The following is a 21683-nucleotide window of genomic DNA, read 5'->3' on the forward strand; positions in this document are numbered from 1 at the left end:
TCAGTCTTAAACAAGGTTCATTTTCTGAGTCAAGTGCCATGAAGACAGATAAAGAACGTGACTTTCATATTTGGCTGTTATTCAGCAAGTCATGCCTGTTAGCTCCACACCCTTTTCCCACAGTGGGCAGTTGGCTGTGGGGTGTGCCTCATTTGCATGCTGACTTCTGGATGATGAAAAGGGTCGATTTGAACCTTTTAGTGGTTGGAAATCTGGTCAGCAGTGTTCTTTTATCTAGATACTGAACCCAGTATCTAGTATCTTATTGGGGTATCTAGTACCCCAGTAAGGGGGAATTCATCCATTAGCATGCGTTTCTCATTACAGTTCAAAAATCAGACTAATAAAAAAATCAGTTCAGGAGACAGTGATTTAAGACCCTAGTGCTTGATTGCATGGCTCAGATTGACCCAAATAGTTCATGAAACTCAGTTTATAACTTTTAAAACATTGGAATTTTAACAGTTCACAACTCAGATAAAGCTGTGTATAAGGAAGGCAAGCATTACATATGTTTTCAAGAGATGATGTTACTGAGTCATTTTAAAACCATGGAGTACAACTCAAATATTGTTAGTTGCTGTTTTTTTAAAACCCAAACTTATGTGAGTCAGTGTGTTAAAAGTGGTTACCATTCTGTCGTATTAATTAAGGAAGTCTGGGAGCAGCTTTAGTCAAAATTAGAACTTACGTTTCTTGGGTGTCAAGAAGCTTTGTTCTGATTAAGTGAACAGAAACCATATCCTCTTTACCTGCATCTGGGTGTAAAGGAACCCATGGAATTTGATCACCTTAACTGCAAAATTCACCCCAATGTATGCGCTACCCACGTGGGTGAATGGACCAGTGTCTTTGTATGTAAAGGACATGGTCTTAGAGCCACAGACTTCCCCAGTGCAAGCCAGACGCCATTGTGTCCAAATGGAAATAAGCCCATGAAGATCAAGTCTTTCAAAATAAACATGTACATGTTAGTATGATAAGTTGTATTCTTTCATTGGACTTTAAAATGTTTATATGTGATTTGCACATAAAAGAGTTTTCTGTACACAGGTGTGTTTGTGACAGATAATCTCGTAAGTTTCATCTTCACATTTACTTCAAAACTACTCCCCAGAATACAGGTTTGTGAGGTTTTTGAATTCTCAATTTAGAATGATTGCATTTGAAACAAATGCATGATCATGTCATGGCTCTTTCAGCCCTTTAGGAATTTCCCATTGCTCTTAGATCCAGAGCAAAATTTGTCTTAAGCTCTGCAGTGCTCTGCGTGATCCGCATCCTCTTTTCCCGTTGAGCCTCCTCTTGACTCATTCCTCACGTCGAGGCCCGTGCCAGCTCGTTGCCGCCCCAGGCCCTGCTGCACCCGCCTGCCCTCTACCTGGGGTAGTCCCCCTCCTCCAGCGTTTCAGTGAGGCTTGAGGGTCCCCTCCTCTATATGCATATCTCCTTTACTTGCATTGTCTACTTTATCCTAAGATATACTGTTACATTTTTCAGTTGCATTTGTGATACTTTAGTGTCCATTCCCACCACCGGAATGAAACCTCCTAAAAGCTGAGACCGTGTCTGTTTTCATGCCGTCTGTCACCCTGACATCGGTGCAGAACCGGGCAGATGGTGGTTCCTGGGTGCGTGTTTGTGAGATGAGTGACCACATGGACGGCCCTGTCCAAACTAACACATGGACTGTTCCTGCCTCTCTACACACACTTAAACTTTTCATGAGTGAAACTTGATATTTCCAAGGGAACAACATCATTAGATTGGCATGGTGACTCCGTAAGCATCTTTCTTCAGCAGTGGTTCTTAGAGTCAGTAAAATGGACCCCTAGTCCCTGAATTTGACCTTCCCGGGGAGCATGCCACAAAAACTCCTGCGTTACCAACGTGTATCCCGAACTTATACCATTTCCTCATCCTTTCTCTCCACTTGATGCTAGCCATTTTGGTTGCTACTTTGAAATATCAAGTACAACTTCTGCCAGAGACTTGAAGCTGAATGAGAAGTGTGCTGCCAAAGCAGACAAAACAATAAAGCTACAGCTAGTTGCTTTTCTTGACAGGGGTGGCAAGATTCAGCATGTGTTTCCATCCTGGCCTGGTTGGTGACTGTTCCTCCTTCTCTTCCTTATTTGACAGTGGCATCTCTGCAGTCTTCCCTAGACCCAGGCTCAGGGCTCTCGCTGGGTAGAGAGACGGAAACAATGAAATAGGGCTGTAATCAGTAAGACTTCTTTCTTTGCTGAAAGTTGCTTAAGTACTAAATTCAAAACATGAAAGGAAAGGCAATTATAAGTGTCAGTACCACCTTTCTAGTACTTAAAATCACCTGCTTGGCTGTCTCCCTCTCTCTCCCTGAAGCTTCAGCCAGTAGACACAGCCCTCTCTAGAGAGAGGGTGGAACAAGATGAGACAGTGAGGCAGTATTTATGCTGCAAGGACCACGCAGCACAGAGCAAATATGGGAATTCCTGGACTGCCCACTTTACTAGGCACAAGCAATTTTCAGTGTTTTTGTAACAAAACAGACATGGACTAGAATCAGAATGAGCGTAATAATTAGAAAAAAATAAGATGCTTTTCAAATGGAGTCACCAATTGATTGCCATGCAGTCTCGCACAAGGTACCAGAGGGCAGTACTTTTTAAAGATGGATGTTTACAGAGTCGGGAAAGTGGTCAATGAGTTGCATAAACCCCTCTTTCTCTTAGTCTCCTTCTCCTGTCTTTTCTGCTTTTACTTCCTCACCACCGTCTTCATGTAAGTATCAAGAACAAGGTCAGGGATCAGAAACAGTTTTCTATATAATATATACACCTGATCGTAATGTGTTTTTGTTAGTTTTGAGTGTCTGCACGCAATCCTATCACTTAGAATTGAAAGAGACAGTCCTTCCCATGGAGAGACCTTGGAAACAGAGGTCATCCAGCCTCCCCGAGAACACGTCCAGGACGAAAGCTCACTTCCCGGGGAGGAGCCATTCCATTGGGAATAGTTCAGATTGCTGGGACACTTCGTTAAGCTGAGCTCTGCCCTTCCCTGACTTTTACCTATTGTCCAAATTCTGTGCCGGAGAGAACAGCTTCCTTCTATTTTCAGCATTATAAAGCAAGACTGAAAACATAAGGTTTTCTTAAAGCCTTCTTTTCTCCAGCTGAGATCCCAGTTCCCACCGTCCGTGGGATGGGCAGTCCAGGCCGGTGCTCCCCAGCGGTGCTCTCCACCTTGGCAGGAACGTCCTGTGTCTGTGCTGCCTGCTGCGCTAGCTGCTCACACCCGGGTGCTGAACACTGGAGAAATAGCTAGTAGTGTTGTTGAGGTTTCTATTTAATTTGTCTTAAGTGCATGGCCAGTGGCTATTTTACTGGACAGTGTAGGTCCAGATTCCTAAAGTCCACCCCACGCACATTGCTCGTCTAGCAGGACGTTGTGAAATGTCCCCAGAACAGATATTGAGACGTGGTCTATACAGAATGTGGTCGGACCTTCACTCTCAACCCAAATAGGAAATTAATGAAGCTTAAGATTCTGTTGGCTTCTTCGGGACCACGTTGTGGCCTTGTCTCATACTCAGATGTCATCAGCTGAGAACCCAAGACTTGTCATTTTCGTAAGAATTTCTTTCAGATAGGTCTTGTAAAATGATCGATTAAAAATTCAAGACACTACCTTGTCCCAGCTTAATTCCTACGGCTGCGTCTAAGACCATGATTTTGGTGCATAGAGAGATTTGGGGCCACAAGTCATCTATTAGATGAATTATGCTTATGGTTCTGTGGCTCTTGTACTTGACTGTTCACACCCCATCCCTGTTAATACAGATGGTGAACTAAATGCATAAATTTAACTCCCCGCCTTCCTAAGTCCCCTTAAAATGAAAGTAAAGGACTGGATGTACACCGATGGGAACAAAGGGAAAACAGGGGACCATTCAAATGAAAGATGCCCCCAAAATTTTGCAGGTGAACAGGTAAATTGCACCTGACTTCAGAGCAGATCCCTAAAGAAGCAAACTTTTTTTCTCTGCGGAACCTCAGAGAAGTTCAGGACCTACAAACGTGGAGGTGCAAAGTGGCACTAAACGTGGGGGTTGGTTAAACCTCTTTTAGAAGAAGCAGTCAGACCTCTGGGTTCCTCCTCTAAAACTCAAAGCCTGAGGACCGTCCTCCCCTGATGCAGGCAGAGGGGACTGGAAGTATCCTGTCTGGAGGGTTGAGACAGAAAATCTCAGGAATTTGGGACACAGGCCCAGCTGGACAAGGGGTGGGGATTGAGGGCAGCCCATTCTGCAACCAGGGAAATTCAGTGAAATCTGGGTGCTCAGAGTGACAGTACTTCTTTTCCTGTTAGCCCTCAGATTACTTTCTTGTTCACCGTTGTAGACACTAGATTTGAGATTGGAGGATTTGAGCAGTAAAACATGGAGATTCGTCATGAAATAGGTCTGTGGTGGGACTTACCATCAGCAGGTCCATTCCACACACAGCCCCTTAATAAGCTTTTTAGGACTGCCTTTTATTAAATATGCATGGTCTACACTGAGGGATGTTACTGTGCGATTTCAGAGTACCAAGTGTAAGGAGAAGCTCTGAGAGGAGGGGAACAGAGCACAAAGCAGATCAGCTCTGAGGGTTGACAGTGGTCCCCTCAGGTGCGCCCTAGCAAGGTCAGCATCACCTGAGAACCTGGTAGGAATGCAGGTTCTCAGGCTCCACCCAGACCTACTGAAAGAGTTCCGTGAGGGTGGGGCGCCACAGTCTTGCTTCCAGAAGCCCTGCCCCATCCTTCTGATGCCTGCTGAAGTTGGAGAAGCTCTGGGTAGAGAATCCAAACGGCCTCTGGCTTCTCAGACTGACAACTATAAGGGCTGTCATGGAGGAAAACTATGTCTTCAAATCCTAAGGGAAAAGAAGTTCTAATCTTAACTCTATACATCCAAACTGTCAATCCTAAAACAATATTTCCAAACATAGAAAACAAACAACAAACAAAAAAAATATACTGCTACATATGCTTTCCGGGAAAGCTAGTGGAGGATTTCCCCAGGAAAACGAGGGAACAAACCAGGGGAGACCAGGCAGGGATTCCAACAGAGAGGTGCCGTCCCCTCAGAGTGAGGCCAGATGCTCTAAAGGCTGCGTTGTTGCCTGACGGTATGTGACACCTTTAGCAAATCTAGTCATTTGCAGTGTTCGTCATCTCCATCTAGAATCTCAGCTTCTTAGAGGTTGACAGATTATTCCATTCCATTTCTGCCTGTTGACAGGTGAGAAAATCAAGGTCCACAAAAGTGTAGTGAATCAAAACAGAACCAGGAACAGAACCAACATCCCTTTTCCCCAGGAAACTGGCTTGAATGGCGCTTCAGAGAGATCCTACTTAGAGAGAGAGAGAGACAGAGACAGAGCCAAAGCAAGCAAGAGCACGCACTCCCACATTTAATAGGTTATTTAGCTTTATGTTTACTTTTTCTGGGTGACGTTTTAATGGTCCTAACATTTTCTGACGTACGTGAGCATCTTGAACCACAGTTTAGACAAATCCTTGCAGGCGAATCTAAACTTAATATGGAGAGTTTCTGGACTAATCATGACTGGTCACTTCAGGGTCTTAAACCCATTCATTTAATCCCGCCTTCCGAGGAACCAAAGATGAATTAGAAGTTCCCTCCACTCGCAAGTAAACCACAGCCTAATGGGGACACGCATACTCACAGCTTAACAGTAACGGTTGCCTGGCGTGTAAAAATGGCTGCACAGGGGCCTCTGCCTCACAAGAGAGAGGGGAAAGATTTTTAAGTTTCTCTAAATGAGAGTTAAATTTTACTGCACATAATTAAATTGTTTCAGATTAAAATAATTGTTCGGTAAGTATGTTCTTCAGCATCCTAAATTGAAAGACTTGCTCTTAAATTTCTGTTTACGTAAAGAACTAAATTGAATTTACACTTGAGGATCAAAAGAGTTGTTTTGTATGCGGCACGAATGGGTTTTTGATTCATTTCTTTTTTTTTTTTTACTTTTAACATGTGTTATAATTGGAATATTAATAGGGCCCTGATTATTGTATTAAAACATTGTGGCCATCATTATAATGTTCACGATCCAAAAGATAATTATATTTTATATTGACCTGGCTTTTAGCTGATAGAACTGGCTCTTCGCTCCTCACGGTGGCTCATTTGCTGCTTAGTATCATTAGTTCTTAATCAAGAATCTTTCTCCTTGCTAAAATTGCCTCATTTGGCTTTGCTCTTTGATGCCCCAGTGCCACTGGACCAGTCTAAACATGTGTTCTTGTAATGAAACTTCTTAATTACTTTTTTAGAAAAAAAAAGATGAGCCGAGTTTTTATTTTTATCTGCATGGGAGAGGCCCTTTGCTTGCCAAGTCTCTCTGTTAAAAGAAGCCCAACATTATGGGGTGTTAGTATTCCAGCCAAGATAGTTTTCAAGGAAGGTTTTTTTTGGGGGGGAGGGGAAGTAAAGGTATTATTGAAAGTATAAGTGACCTTTAATGTGTTTGCAAAATATAGTGTTTTCTTTAACAACTTGTAATTCCTTTATAAATGATGCTAAACGGGTTGCTTGCAAGTTATATATAGAAATCAGCATTTCCTTGGGGCCAGGCCGATGCTCCCAGTCGGTACAGTTAATATGCTTGCTCTGTGGTTGTATGGAATGACCACAGATTCAGCAATTTGTTAGCTTCAATAACTGAATTGGACTTAAGGGATGTGGTTAGAGAAATGCATTCTAAGAAAAGAAGGCATTACAACATATAAGAAAAGGTTTCAAATTAGGTTTCACTGCACACACCCTCTCTAAAATGAAAATGCCACACACACACACACACACACACACACACACACACTCACACTCAGCTGCAAAGCCTTAAGCTGCCTGCTAGCTTGTGCAATAGGTAGGAGACAGTTGAAATGATTGACAGATACTTCGTATTCATCAAGAAGTTGCGGTTTAATTGGTTCAGGAATTCCAGTGTGGAAAAAACCTGTTATTCTGGTTCCTCACTAACAAAGAGTATTTCACTCTGGGACTCTCCCTTCAGACTCTGGAAATCGACTACCAACATGTATATCCACTTAAGAGTTCATGAGGTCCTTTGGAGACTCATGCTTTCTGGAGATCATAGTGGGTCAAAAAGTAGAACCAGTCATCGTCATACCAAGTGGTATGTTGCTAACCTCGTCAGTTATATTGTACTGTTACTAATTTAGTCTGGGTTTACATTTACTTGAGATGATCGGAGTCTCGGCACAAACAAGCACATTTCTTATCTATGAGAATAACACCTCTGTCCTAGTGATGGTAGGCACACTAGTGATGGTAGGAAAATCCTAGTGATGGTAGGCACACTAAAATGTACTGGATTTTTCCAGTCAGCACCTCTCACCTGAGCGAGAGAGAACCGTAGTCCGTGCGCCTCCGAGCTTTAGGAACCCCCTCCCCGGCCCCCGTATCAGCGCTACAAAACACTGTGCTCACAGGTAGAGGGAGTGGCAGTTCCAGTAGCACTGACCTGGGTCCCTGTGGCTGGAGGCCAGGGAAAGTGTGGCTTGTGTGTCAGGGGAGGAGAAAAGCGCAGCCTCTGTGCCCTGGGAAGCTGGAGGACGACTGGTGCTTCACCCCACAAGTGGACAGGTAGGCGGACAGTCACGAGCACCCCAACATGCCACCATCTATCCTCTGCACCTCCGCGGTGCACCCCGCACCTGGTGGTGTCTGCCCCCCACCCAGGCTTTCTACCCACAGCTTCCAGAGAAGCCTTTTTCAGATGTGCATCTGATAGCCTCACCCCACCATCTGAAACCCTCCATCCTCCTCCCTGTACTTGATCTTGAGAGGGAGGCCAGGTGCCTAACTCGGCTTACAGGCCACCACTTGACCTGTCATCTCTTTCCATCACCTCACTCTTGAACTTCCTCGTCCTCCAGTCTCTCCCCACAAACTCTGCCCTTCAGCCCTCAAGGCTTTCTTTCATTTCTGCAAAGGGAAGAAGGCTTGCCTTGCCCTCACTGGCTTCTGCTTGGAACACTAGCCACGGCCTGGCCCCAGGAAGCTTTGCTGATGCCCCGCCCACCTCTTTGTAGGAGGCTGTGCTTTCTTCCTCCTCTGTCCTCTTATCACTGATCACTTCAGTGACCACTCCCATACCTGTCTCCTTCATTGATAGATCCTGAGCACTCTCAGAGCAGATATCGCCATGCAAAATGGTAAGTCATGGTTGCCTCTGCATTTTAAAGGTCTTTGGCAAAGTAGGCCGGAAGGTGAAATTAGCAACAAAGTGGAGCCATTATTGTTGGGCCACAGAAGCCCAGGCTGAAATGCATAGGACTTCTGTTTTTCCTGTGGCCTCTGAGAAGCCCGAGGGGAACCCTCTGCATTCCACCTGACCAAGACCCCAGGTCTGTGTTTGTCCACTGGGGACTGCTTGTACTTGACCTCGGCAGTGACTTAACCACGGGACACCTTGTACTGTCAACAAACATAGATGACCAAAATGCTCGTACTCCTTAAGATGTATTTGACTGGGACTGAAATGCCTTTCAATACTTACAGCACCATACCGTGATTTTGGACAATGCAGAGATGGCCTTTCCACATTAACTTAAGTAATAGAGAAAGGTATTCGTGCAGTTGGTTTTGGTTTTGGTTAAAGCATTGCATATTTCCTGCCAAAAACATTCACTGCAAATGCTTTCAGTGTATTCGTCCATTTCGGCATTTATCCATATCTGGAGAGAAATAAAAACTGGACTTGAATGGGATCTTTGTCTTCTAGAAGTGGCTATTTGTGACCTGCTCTGTTATCACATGTGTTTATAGTGAGGGTTCTAGGTGATTAAAAATAGTTTTTAAAGCCGTTTTTTAATGTAGTTGGTACATATCAGGTAGTTGTGTGCCAGTTATGTCTGAGAGCTAATATGAAACTGGTATTTGGATCTGATTCAGCGCTATTAGGGCAGCGTTGAGATTTTGCGATACAGGGACCATTATCCGGGCAGTGTGAGGGATTTCTGTGCTGGGGAGCGGTGCCGACAAAGACGGCACTGTGTGCGCGCCGGCCCTCCAGGAGCACTTCCACACTGCCGTTGAGGAGGTGTGCCGCTCAGGAAATTGCTGGCTCTGCAGCGCGCTTTAACTGCAAGGAAAATTGTATTCGTCACTCAAGTAATTGGCAGTTTTAATACCTTGTTCATAATTACCTTATAAACAAACGAATACATAAACCGAAGATTGTATGGCCTGGTATCTAACTCATAGCCACATTTGACTGACGTGATAGACACCTGTGGGTCCCCCGCTCCCTCCCACGAAAACACCAATTTGCCCCGTTTATTGCAGAAACCTGAGGCTGAGCGTTTTCTTGTTGTTAAATGTCAGTGTAGCTGTACTAGCCCCAGACAGCCTGGGGGCCAAAACCAGATGCACAGTTTACTGGGAGGTGGTGGCTTGGGAGGGGAGGAAGGTGGGGAGAGGGGCGCTTGGGCACGTCAGGGCCACTCCACTGTGGGTGGACATCCTGGTAAAGCAGACAGTTGGGCTGTATGTTTAAGACAACATTTTTGTCCTCTAAAGCGCGGTTTTGTGTAACCCCCACACCCTGGCCCTAAGGCCCTGTGGCTTGTCTCTTGGACTGAATCCATCTCCAGGACCTAGAGATTGACTCATTGTCTCACTTGCATTACCCTGTACCTCACAACTAGATCAAGGAGTCTGTCTGTACACGGTTAAATCCAGATGTGGGAAATGGCCAAAATCAGAGGTCACGGCTGACTTGACTGTAAACGAAGTCTGTACGACTTCATGGGAATTTCAGGGCTGCCTCCTATTGGTGACTGGTACATGGAGATGCTGATTCTGGTGGGTTTGTGGTGGTGGTGGTGGTGGTTTCTCACCTGACTGTTATCACCAAGCTTGGCTCCTCCATCTGCATCGCCTTGTTATCCTGTATAGATAGCATTACTTTAAAATGAGGCTAGATTCTCAGATGACTTGGGTGACAAAAGATTCCCCCCACAGTCCTTAAAAGTAACCTACGGAGGATTTTAACACCATTTTGAGAAGCTTCCTCAGTTGTTTGCTTAGAGACTTAACAACCTGTTCTTCCTTGTGGGGAAGGCAGGCCCTGGCATTGGCAGGTAATCAGGAAGTCTGCTACTCTGGTGGGTGTCAAACACACGCAGACCCCTGGGGCCCCCTTTTAGCAACCCAGGCTGCACACACAGCTGGGGGCATTTCCAGGGCTTCCTCCGTAGGGGCACGATGGGGGCCCAGTGAGCCAGGGTGGAGTCCTGCAGGAGTCTGAAAGCAGAAGTACCGCACTTCCACGGGTGTAGGAAGTCGTAGGCATTTCTTGAGGTGAGTCTCCTCATAAGGACTTACTGGCAAAATATCTTTGAAACCATGTGCTAGGAAACAAGATTTCAGGGATAGTTTGGGGACCAGTAAGGACTTACTCTGTGAGGCACTTTGGGATTGTTTGGACTATTAGATTGAAAACTCTAATTTCCTAATTTTAAAATGAACTATGATATCTGTACCAGAGAAGGTTGTCGCAAGTAAATGGCAAATGCGTGTATGAAGAAATGCTTAGCATAGGGCTTGGAATCTCATAATATGTCTTCAACGTGATTCAGTTCTGTACACGTTCCAAGACAGAGGGGTGGAGACATGTCCCCGCGTGGAGGGAGCTCACAGTGTGACAGACAGGAGCGCCAGGGTGAGGGCTGTGACAGAGCCACACAGGCTTTGGGGAGGTACATGACAGTTGGACCCAACTCAGGAACCTGCTGAGCTGGTGAGAAGCCTGTGAGTTACAATAATGCAGAAGAGCGTAATAAACTGAGAGCACAAAGAAATGCATCTATGGGTAAGGAAGGTACATACAGGAAGTGGATTTTCTAAGCTTTCGAATTAAGTGGAGGTTAACTACAGACAGTGTGTAGATACACCAGCACGTGACTTCTGCAGACTGTAGTACATAGAGCCTTCAGGTTGTCTCGTTTGGGGTTGGTTGTAAAGAGAAGACTTTTTCTGTAGATAGACTGTCTTCTTCCCGGCTTTTCAACCTCAACACATTATCTTCCCCCTTTTAGGCAAGTGATTGCCTAAAAAAGTAAAGATCTAATGTGACAATTAAGGTGTCCCACCCATCAGTTTAATTTTTCTGTTCTAGCAAAATGGCCATTTAATGCTGACTTTCCCCTCAGAACCTGTTTTATTGATGACCTCTTACGAGCTTTGCCTTGGCCTCTTTTTTTAAAATTTGTGGTCTAAAGCGCTCACCACCAGAACTTCTCCTGATGGTGAGAGCTGCATGTGCACTGCCCCGGGCACGTGTGGCAACTGTGACTAAAGAATTGAATTTAAACATATCGCTTTAATTAAACATAAAGAGCTTTGTGTGGCCACCATATTGGACATCCTGGTTCGGCGTCAAGACTGTTCATTAATGTCAAATATTTTAAATCTGCTCCCAGGGGTTATGTACACTGGGGTGCTCTTACATAATACTGTTATACTATTCAGAGCCCCGAAGCATGCATATTGCCTGGTTTTAAGTCTGTGGCAGTGCACTGAAACTTGCTATTTCTTAAAGAGATCTCTCTATCATAGCTTTAAAAATGTCACAATCTGATGAGTATTTGAAGTTCATTGGCACCTGAAGAGTGGGTACTTTCTGAGCGAAGAATTAGAAATAGATTAGGAATCAACAAGAAGGAAGAAGGAACTAACAAATCAGTGTAACAAAACATGCCAACTTAGCACTAGGCATTCACATGCCATTTAATAAAAAATGAAAAGCAAGAAGGACTGTTAACAAAATAGCAGAGAAAAGTCATTCAGATAACACACCCAGATTTTTAGAGGAATGTTTTTCATATATTTTTATATTATGGTGTACTATTTAATTCAGAATTAAAGTGACTGAAGAGATGCTCTTTAACTTTCAAAAGTGCTGTTTAGAGCGATCGGTTTTCCATTTTTCTGGAGAACCAGTTCGGAATAGAGTATTTTTCGCCTTTCAGGTTGTCGTACCACTACCCCTGTTACCTTTGCTGTCTTCTCGTTGCAGAGCTGCAAACAAGATTGGTGAAATACTACCCGAACAGCTGAAGCATTTTCAATCCCTGGAAACATTGGACCTCAGCAACAATAACATTTCGGATCTTAGAACCGCATTTCCACCTCTGCAGCTCAAACATCTGTGAGTCAGCTTCTCTCTAGCAAATATTTTTACCTGTGGTGAAAATGTCATGTTTTCAGAAAACCCACTTTAAGACACAACAAACTGCCTGTTTTTGCTGCAGATGAGTCAAAAGTGTGACTTTTTTACTGATTGATAATTTGCTCTAAGTCTGAATAGCCACGATCTTCATTTTACTCTGATACTTTGAGTAACAAAAGAATGAGACATCCCTTCTCATGGATGGGATAAGAAAACTTGTGGGGTGCAACATGCTTCTTTAAAAAAGTTAGATTAGACCATTGTCATGTCATTGTTGTTTTATTACTAAGTCAACAAAAATGAAATTAATTTTTAAAAAGTAGATAAGCATCTCTAACAAATTTTTATAGTCTTCAGATTTTCCAGTTACTCTTTCCCTGCCAGTGTGTGGGAGTCACGGTCAGTCCCGGTCCCCAAGGACCAGAGGAGCGGTTATTTAAAGTGTCCACTGGTACACGTGGTGGTTAGGTTCTCTGGAGAGTCGTTATAGTACAGATCATGCGTGCACTCCGTCTTCCCAAAGCAACCAGAAAGAGAAGCTCATCTTCCAACTTTCAACAGGTACATCAACAGCAACCGGGTCACATCCATAGAACCTGGTTATTTTGACAATCTGGCCAACACACTCCTGGTATTGAAGCTGAACAGGAACCGAATTTCCACTATTCCTCCCAAGATGTTTAAACTGCCCCAACTGCAACACCTGTAAGTACAGCGTCCTCATAGGTGATGTTTCCTCGTCTCCTCTAAACCCTCGGTGTCTGTTCCCTAAAATCCACAAAGTGGCCGAAAGAGTTTAGAAGCAAGGATGTGGCCATCTTCCCTTTGAGAGCCGGAGTTGTAGAATCGCTGAATCAGAACAAGCCTTAGGCGTCACCTAGAACAAGCTCCGGCCCGACGAGGCCTGTGGGGTTGTTACCTGAAGAGTGAACAGTGTAATCGTCAAACAGTGGTGTCCTGAGTGCACCGAGACGTCGTTGTGGCACAGAACAAATCCTGGGGACTCTCGATAGCTGGGGTTTACGAGAATAATGCCGACAACTCCAGGAGGCTCTGAGGGCTTACATGGCTGTAAAGAACTGTCTCGTTAGTATTGCTTGAATGATCTGTGAATGGGCTCCTACAAAATAGTGGTTTTCAGCCTCCACTGCACATTACAGACACTTGGGGAGCTTTTAAAAATCCCAATGCCCAGGCTACACCCTAGGCTAATTATATGGGAACCTCTGGGGGTAAGATCCAGGCCTCGGTAATTTTTAAAACTCCCAGGTGATTCCAGTGTACACACAAGTTTGAGAATGACTGCCTTAAAGACAAAGCACTAAATGTAAAGAAGCGCAAGAGGAACCAACTTGTGTAAGCAGACTGAGTAGGATAAACTTGACCTCCCTATTCCTGAATGAACCTCATGGTTGAAGGTCACATTCATCATTCTCATTCTGGATAACTTAAAGACAAATATTAATTTGTTTACTTTTGTACTGAGTGGACACAGTTTCGAAACTAAAGTGTAGTCTAATTTCAGTATTTTATCATTCCAGAAATACATCACACAGTTTCAGAAGGAGATTCACTTATTGCTATTAAATCAAAATTTGTCTCAATTAAAATGTTTAGAAATTGAAGACCACATGTAATTCTAACAGTAGCTGGTTTCACTGTACTGTAGTAGTGTGACATTTTATTACTACCTCCAGAATTTGTCGTATGAGCTAACTGTTTCACTGTAATATCCAACGCAGTGAACTGAACCGAAACAAGATCAAAAACGTAGATGGGCTCACGTTCCAAGGGCTTGGAGCTTTGAAGTCTCTGAAAATGCAGAGAAATGGAGTAACAAGACTTATGGATGGAGCTTTTTGGGGGCTGAGCAACATGGAGATCTTGTAAGTGTGGGACATTGCAATTCCTACTCCGGTAGCATGACCTCTCAACATTCAGTATCTTTTATTTGAAATTCCATGTTAAAAATCTTATAATTGACAGTCGTTTATCATTTAGCTTTGTTTTAGGTAAAATGACTTCGAAATTTATAAGCATGTGGTCTTTTCTGCTGATATCTTCATACAACAAAAGCTAAAATGTCTAGCAACAATAGTGATATGTAAAAGGTTGTCATCACATGTCCCCTTTGAAGAGACCAGATAATGAACTTTGGATCTTCTGATTCTCATTGTAAATGTAGGCAGCTGGACCATAACAACCTCACAGAGATCACCAAAGGCTGGCTTTATGGCTTGCTGATGCTGCAGGAACTTCACCTCAGCCAAAATGCCATCAGCAGGATCAGTCCTGATGCCTGGGAGTTCTGCCAAAAACTCAGTGAGCTGTGAGTTGCCTTTTATTCCCCTCAAGTTTGAGAGCAGGGATCATGCCAGAGCATGAGCTTCTTACCACTGATCTGTGAAATTTTCATAACAGTTTCCAAGGTGACAGCTTTTTTCCACATGCAACCTAGTCGTATTTTTGTCCTGATAAGTGGAAGCCGACTCTGCTGTTTCGGGTCTGTGGCGCGTGGGCTAAAGCAGTGATGGTTATTTTCAAGTAAAGAGATGTTTTTAAATTACTAGGATTATAAATAATATTTACCTGCATATTATTAAGGGGGCAGAGTTTCAGAATAAGGATTATTGTGGTTATACATATTACCTGTCTTTTTTGTTTTGTTTTGTTTAACAAATCATTGTGTTGAATTAGAAAGTAAAAGCTATTATATGTGGGGTTTCTTTTTCCCTTTTCCCTTTACAGGGACCTGACTTTCAATCACTTATCGAGGTTGGATGATTCAAGCTTCCTGGGCCTCAGCTTGCTAAACACTCTGCACATTGGGAACAACAAAGTCAGCTACATTGCTGATTGCGCCTTCCGGGGGCTTTCCAGTTTAAAGACTTTGTAAGTTACACATTTTGCTCTCCGTGCATGAACCTAATTGGTTCCTAAATGTGCCCACTTTTCTCCCAGCAGATTTCCTTTGTTCTGAAGGAAGTGTGTACAGCCTTAGAAGTAGTGTCTTAATCTTTCCCAGATCAGTTTGATTAAAATCAGTCCATTTCATCCATATGGGTTTCTTAAAGGGATTAAAAAGACAGTGATCAGATTGTTTGGGTGATTATACTCAGGATCTCCAGGAAGTTGCTAACTGCTCAAGAGGGAAACAATTTTAAGCCCACTAATTTTTATAAAATGCAGATTAAAAATTACTAAGAGCAAAAAGATATACAAAGTCATCAGAGGAGGATGCCTGTTTATCATACCAGTTACATCCAGATTTGATCTCTGTCCAAGAAAAAGAAGAGGGAACTGGACTAATTGACCTTTGAAAAATCTCTCAAACACTAATTTTAACGTTGCGCAACGGGCTCGAGATTTTTGCACCGTCAGAAACTTTTGCCGTGTTCTCTACTTGAAGCATTACATAATTGAAAGACATACTGTATGCTTTGGCGAGCTCCTGCTTATGTGGTTGGAACAGTGGTTTAAAAGTTTAATGTATTTTTCAGACTCTTCAAGTCTTTCAGGATTTAGTCATCTTGATAGAGGAATTAATAGAGCCAGATTCAGCTGTCCTGATTCTGGATAAAAACTGAAAGTGTTGTGGGAAGAGGGAGAATTTTCTGTTGTTTGGAAAGGCGCACAGAAGATGTGGGAATTAGGAGGACTTGACTGCAAATCACGTGCCACCTGGGTGGTGGTCTTAGATTTCTGAGTGTATTCCTAAAGAGAATGCTTGTATCTTTTGTTAAGTACTTGGTACCAGTTTTAGTAACATTCCTTTTTAATATTAGGGATCTGAAGAACAATGAAATTTCCTGGACGATTGAGGACATGAATGGTGCTTTCTCTGGGCTTGACAAACTCAGGCGGCTGTGAGTATGAGATTCACCCCATAATGTGACTCACTCTTTGACCTAAAATAAACATTGTGTCTTAATTGAGTCAGTTCCACAGACTTAAAGAGTTTAGAAATAGGTGCTTAATCCGGTTGCTGTCCTTTGTCATTTCCCATAATGAGTGCTTTTATATAAGAAGTGTGTTAATTTGCTTTTCTTTGGTATAAGGGTTTTATTCAACACTGGTTTCTTTAACTTATTTTAATATCTAGATAAGAATGTATTATTGTTCTGTGTGCTTAGACCCTTAAGATTATCATTGTGTAAAATTTCAACATTTTGAAATTTTTACTATTGCACTCTACTCACAGAAATTTTTAAGTGAAGTAACCCAGTATCTACTGGTAACACTGATGTAGGTTCCAAGCAATAAATGCTTGCTTATATTTAGCCATAAAATGGCTCTGTGGATGGCCAGATTTTGTATTTTAAGCCAGTGGTTTTCAAATAGAGTTTCATGTACCCCTAAACTTCAGTCAATAATGAAGATATTCATGAGTAGGGAGGCTAGAGAGAAATTCTCCAGTGTTACCTGCTTCATCTATTAGAGTGCTGAGGAAATTTACTTGGAGTAAAGTTTCTACCCATAGTAATGGCTAGCCATTCCTAAAGAGACTTTGAAAGGCACTGCTTTAATTTGGCCATCCGTGTAATTTATTGATTACCCGTTTTTCACTGGGTTCTCTTTTGAATGCTGTGGAAACCCTGCTGAACCATATCACTGAAGTAGATGATACGGACACACTTTTACAGACACTATTTTATTTAACTCAAGAAAATAAAGTATTCATAAGTGATTTCAAGAGCAGTGATCTTCATGAGCATTCTATGCCCAAAATGGCTTTTGTGAACTGTTCCAATGGGAATCTCTTTTTTTCAGAATCCTTCAGGGAAATCGGATTCGATCTATTACCAAAAAAGCCTTCGCTGGTTTGGATGCATTAGAACATCTGTGAGTAGCTGGCATTTAGTTTCCAGTAGACTAAGATAGGTGTTTACTGATGTGGCCTGAAAGCTAAAACAAACTAAAACATAATTTTGTTGGCGTCCTCTTCATACCAGAAAGTGCAGGTACACATCTGCTCATCTGCTGTCTGCTCACCTACCTGCCTTCCCACCTATCTATGTCTGTCTGGAAGTATCCAGACACACCTTTTCCTGTGCATTTAAGGACATTGCTGCAAATTATTCTTGGGTCTTGTTTAGTTATTTTTCTCAACTAGTGGTATATATTTGTTGAACTATCATTCATGCCCTGGAGGGTGGTTCAGTTGGTTAGAGTGTCATCCCTATACGCCAGGGTTGCTTATGCGATCCCTGGTCAGGGTATCTACAGTAATCAACCAATGAATGCATCAGCAAGTGGAACAACAAAGTGATGTCTCTCTCTCTGTCCCCCCCTGCTCTAAATTAATAAAAATGAATAAAAAACTTAGAAAACTGCCATTTGGTATGCACCCACAACACGTCAGGCATTATGCCAAGGTTTTTATATGTAGCCTCAAATAATCCTCACAAGAACACTATTAAAGACACAAAAAGGAGTTCTTGTGAATGACACAGTTCTTGAGAATGACACTTGGAGGTTATGAACACTACTTTCAGAGTTTTTGTTAGTTTGTCATTGCTAATGCTTGGTTATAAAACATACAACCTGCTTCTCCCCCTTTATTCTCATTTTTTTTGTTCTGCTACTAACAGTCAGCCACAGGCAGAACCGGGACTCCAACCAGGGCTGCCTGTGTTTTCACGGTGTCCCCGCCTCGCACAAGCTCTTACCTTCACCACCTCTGCCACCCGCCATTCTAGGATAACTCCTGGCACACCAGTTTGAAATGACATTTGGGGGCTTAACTATTTTCAGCTTTAGGAGAGCAGATGAGGCAACCGTGATAGGAATCAAAACCTGGCATGAGCCCTGAGCCAGCCAGCTGCTCGTGGCCGTGACTTTATGGCTTATGCCTCAACAGGAGAAGTACAAAGCAACATGAATACTTCACTCTAACCAGCAAGGAGTGCTTATGGCCAGAAATTTCAGTATGTAATCCCTTATATAAAGAAGTTATCATTTAAAGTGTGCATTGGGTTTGTACTATGCTGTGTGTTGCCAGTGAAGACTTAGCTGTTTCCTGGGAACCCCCTTGCTGCTGTCTCTGGCGTACCTGGCAGGCGGAGGGGATTTGGATGGTGAGCCTCAGTGACCGTGCAGCCGTTCAGGTTGTGCGGAGTGACTGTGCAAAGCAGAATGGGGAGGGGCAGCGCAGCACAGCGGGACTTACTGCAACAAGAGAAACGAGCCAAAGGGTTTGTCCTGGGACCCACTCCAGTTCTGGGGAAGTGGCGTCAGGGGATCAGTGGGGTATTAGCCTCTGCTTCAAGTCTCTGAACCTTCTTGGCTCTCCCAGCCTCTTTCGCTGCCCACGTTTAGTGCCTTCATTCTGTCTTTGTGGTCATTTGTCTCATTCACAGCCCTTTTTGTATACACGGACCCTTGGAAAGAAAAACAGTAGTAATCGTGTGGCGAGTGCTTTAACTCAAACTGCTTGGAAGTACTAGTTGAAAACAAAACCAGCCCAAAGTATTTGCTCGCTGTGTAAATGTTCTGCCTGAAGTGTGTGTTTGTTTGAGCAAGTACACCTTGTCTAAACACTTAACCTTCTTTACGGTAGCGAGTTGTGTGTGGCAGAATCAGGCTAGTGATTAAGCCTAGGTTTTGAAATAATTGGGCTCAAATCTTAGTGTCCTTTTCCTGCTGAGCAAGGTCATAATGCCATCTTTTGGGTTTGCTGTGAGGGGTAAATGTAATAGTATACGTAAATCACTTAACAGTGCATATCCTAGCAAGTATTCTATATATGATGTTCTTTTAAAAGCATAATTATGAGCAATTTGTGTACTTAAAAGGTATTAATGGTTAACTTGAATAATGAGAAATTCAATAAAAATAATACAGCAGAATAGCGTGGGCCCTTGTGAGTCCGATGACCTGCAAATGGTAATGGAAGGAGGATCTCTCACTATGACGGAACTAGCCTCTAGTGCAGGTACCCATGTTCTTCAGCACTGGCTTCTTCCTTGTGGGCCCTGCAGGCATCGGCCCCTGGTGCGTGTCGGCCCTCGAGTGTGTGTTTGGTGAAAGACATGCCCAGACCACCGTTTGCGCCTGATGTATCTGATTTGATTATTTTCAGAGACCTGAGTGACAACGCAATCATGTCATTACAAGGCAATGCATTTTCACAAATGAAGAAACTTCAGCAACTGTAAGCTTTGCTTTTCCTTCTACGGGGAAAACCACCACGGGGTGTGTCATCCTGGGTTACGTTGCTGTGAATTGCGTCTAGCCCGTTCTTAGTATTCTTTGGCTTTCATACCAGAAAGCAAAAGGAAAGCAAAGAGTAATGAAAGGAAAATTGGTTCCTTTTGTTAAAAAGAGTAGTTTCTCTTTCCTTCTGGGATGACTTTGTCATGTGAATTTGTGAGGCCTAATGTGCTGGGTCACAGTGACAAGTTCTCAGTAGTGAGGTATCTTGGATGGATAGATCAGCAGTTCTGTCTCAGTAGTCAGTCGGCAAGAACAACCCCCCAAAAATTGTGCTAGGCACATTTCTTGCATCTTAAGACAGACTGTAGGATATTACTACCTGGGATATGTGTTTTCCTTATTCACTACTTTGTTAGTGTTTACTTGAGTTTAGCTTGCTTGTGCAAATCTGCATTTCATACAAAACAAATTGAATGTAATTACTCTCCTCAGGCATTTAAATACATCAAGCCTTTTGTGTGATTGCCAACTGAAATGGCTCCCACAGTGGGTGGCGGAAAACAACTTTCAGAGCTTCGTGAACGCCAGTTGTGCCCACCCTCAGCTGCTGAAGGGAAGGAGCATTTTCGCTGTTAGCCCCGACGGCTTTGTGTGTGGTGAGTGGTGCTGGCTCCCTGGCCTTTTATTCCTTCTTCTTTTTATTTCTCCCATTTTTCCCAGTAATATATTTGAATACACTTATGCTCTTTTAATAAGGCTTTTATTTCTGCTAAGGTAGATGAAAATGGATCTATAGTTTGCATATTATTTTAATACTACAGATGAGAAGGAGAGTTTCCGCGGTCTTTGTTTGGGCATTAGGGGGCTTTGGTGGAGAGAGAATGATGTTGGATCTCGGGAATTAAAGGATGTAGTCCAGCCCTTCTACTTAAATCCCCTGCATCTCCCTCCTGCCTGTATGAATGGGGACCCTGCTCTCAGCTCTTCCCAGCGCCAGGACTTGTTGGGAGGGTCTCGTGAGCGCCGGGAAGAGACCGAACGGAGCCCTGTGCAAGTGTGGTTTATGTGAAGGAGAAAGAGCAGATTATTAGTTAGTGATTTATAGGCTGCTAAAATTTTTACTATTGGGGGGTAAGGCATTTCAAGTAATGAAAGTCTGAATTTATTATGAATCAATTTATGGTCTCTTATTTTAGCACCTAAGCATTTCAGCATTAGAAATCTGCTTATCCAAATGTCACCCGGCTAGTTAGCAGATCTGGATCAAAAAGCCAAGTTTGTATCTTTTTCATACCATTTCCTGTCTACTGCGCTGCACTGTTTACTATTCACTGCCATGGAGGCCTTTGAGAAACAAAACGGGTATACAGAACATGAAGTCAGCTTTTGCTTAAATTTTAGCATGTGCATTAAGATATTACAGAACCTAGTTTTATATTGGCCTTTAAAAATTTATTTAGAAATGTTTCCCTTGAGATTGGTTAGATAAGTATAAGAAAAATATATATATATATATATATATTTTTAGGTTACAGCATTAAATGGTGCCAAGAGTTTCTGGAAATAAAACATCTGATGTAGCTCTTGGATCTAAATAAGCTTTTGGCATTTATCTGTAAGGACCTGAGTTGTTTTCACAGTTCTGTTTCCAAGATAGGAACTCTTCATTACTTTGAGACAAATAGGGTGAGGCAAAGTAGGTATACAGTTGTTCATGTGGGAAATAGCACAGTAATAAATAATACAAGAACAAACTCCATGTTTCACATATTCACAGCTGTACACCTACTTTTACCTACCCCTGTATATGCAGTATCCATAATACTGCATCCGTGTGGAGCATGAACACTGATTTACCAGGTGAGAATTCCACGACCATCATACAAAAGAAGAAATTAGCAACTTGCTGGCACGGCATTGGAAATCAGCAGCATGGGAGTTATCAGAGCATCCCCCACATCCCGGCCTCTCATACACACACTCACTATTTTTGCAGTACCTTTCTCAGAACCCAGATAATACATTTGTTAGATCTAAGATGTTGTCTTCTGGGTTTAGACCATCTCTGAGAAACTGCAGTTCTAAAAGGTAACTTTTCCGAAAAGTAACAGAGAACTAAAAATAACTGTTTGCAATGAAAGAGTTGCTTAGCTCTAATTACAATGTAGCCCTGACAGTGCAGCTCCCAGCGGCTGGATGGATGGTCCACTCTCAGGGGCAGGCTATGCCAGGCTCTCACAGTGTGCTTGAGGAGGGCTTTTTCTTTCTCGACAG

General features: G+C 43.0%; 1 protein-coding gene across 1 annotated transcript in view; it reads left to right on the forward strand.

Annotated features, from left to right (window-relative positions):
* Positions 1-21683, forward strand: part of LRIG3 (leucine rich repeats and immunoglobulin like domains 3) — a 44452-nt gene that overhangs the window by 13525 nt on the left and 9244 nt on the right. Inside the window, exons 4-12 of the mRNA XM_037030050.1 lie at positions 12102-12233; positions 12816-12959; positions 13997-14140; positions 14440-14583; positions 15003-15146; positions 16040-16120; positions 17025-17096; positions 19336-19407; positions 19902-20065. Coding sequence (XP_036885945.1) covers positions 12102-12233; positions 12816-12959; positions 13997-14140; positions 14440-14583; positions 15003-15146; positions 16040-16120; positions 17025-17096; positions 19336-19407; positions 19902-20065 — 1097 coding nt within the window. The remainder of the gene's footprint in view (positions 1-12101; positions 12234-12815; positions 12960-13996; positions 14141-14439; positions 14584-15002; positions 15147-16039; positions 16121-17024; positions 17097-19335; positions 19408-19901; positions 20066-21683) is intronic.

Source organism: Sturnira hondurensis, unplaced genomic scaffold (assembly GCF_014824575.4).
Source record: "Sturnira hondurensis isolate 20B ecotype Veracruz unplaced genomic scaffold, ASM1482457v3 Scaffold0020601, whole genome shotgun sequence".
Lineage (NCBI taxonomy): Eukaryota > Metazoa > Chordata > Mammalia > Chiroptera > Phyllostomidae > Sturnira > Sturnira hondurensis.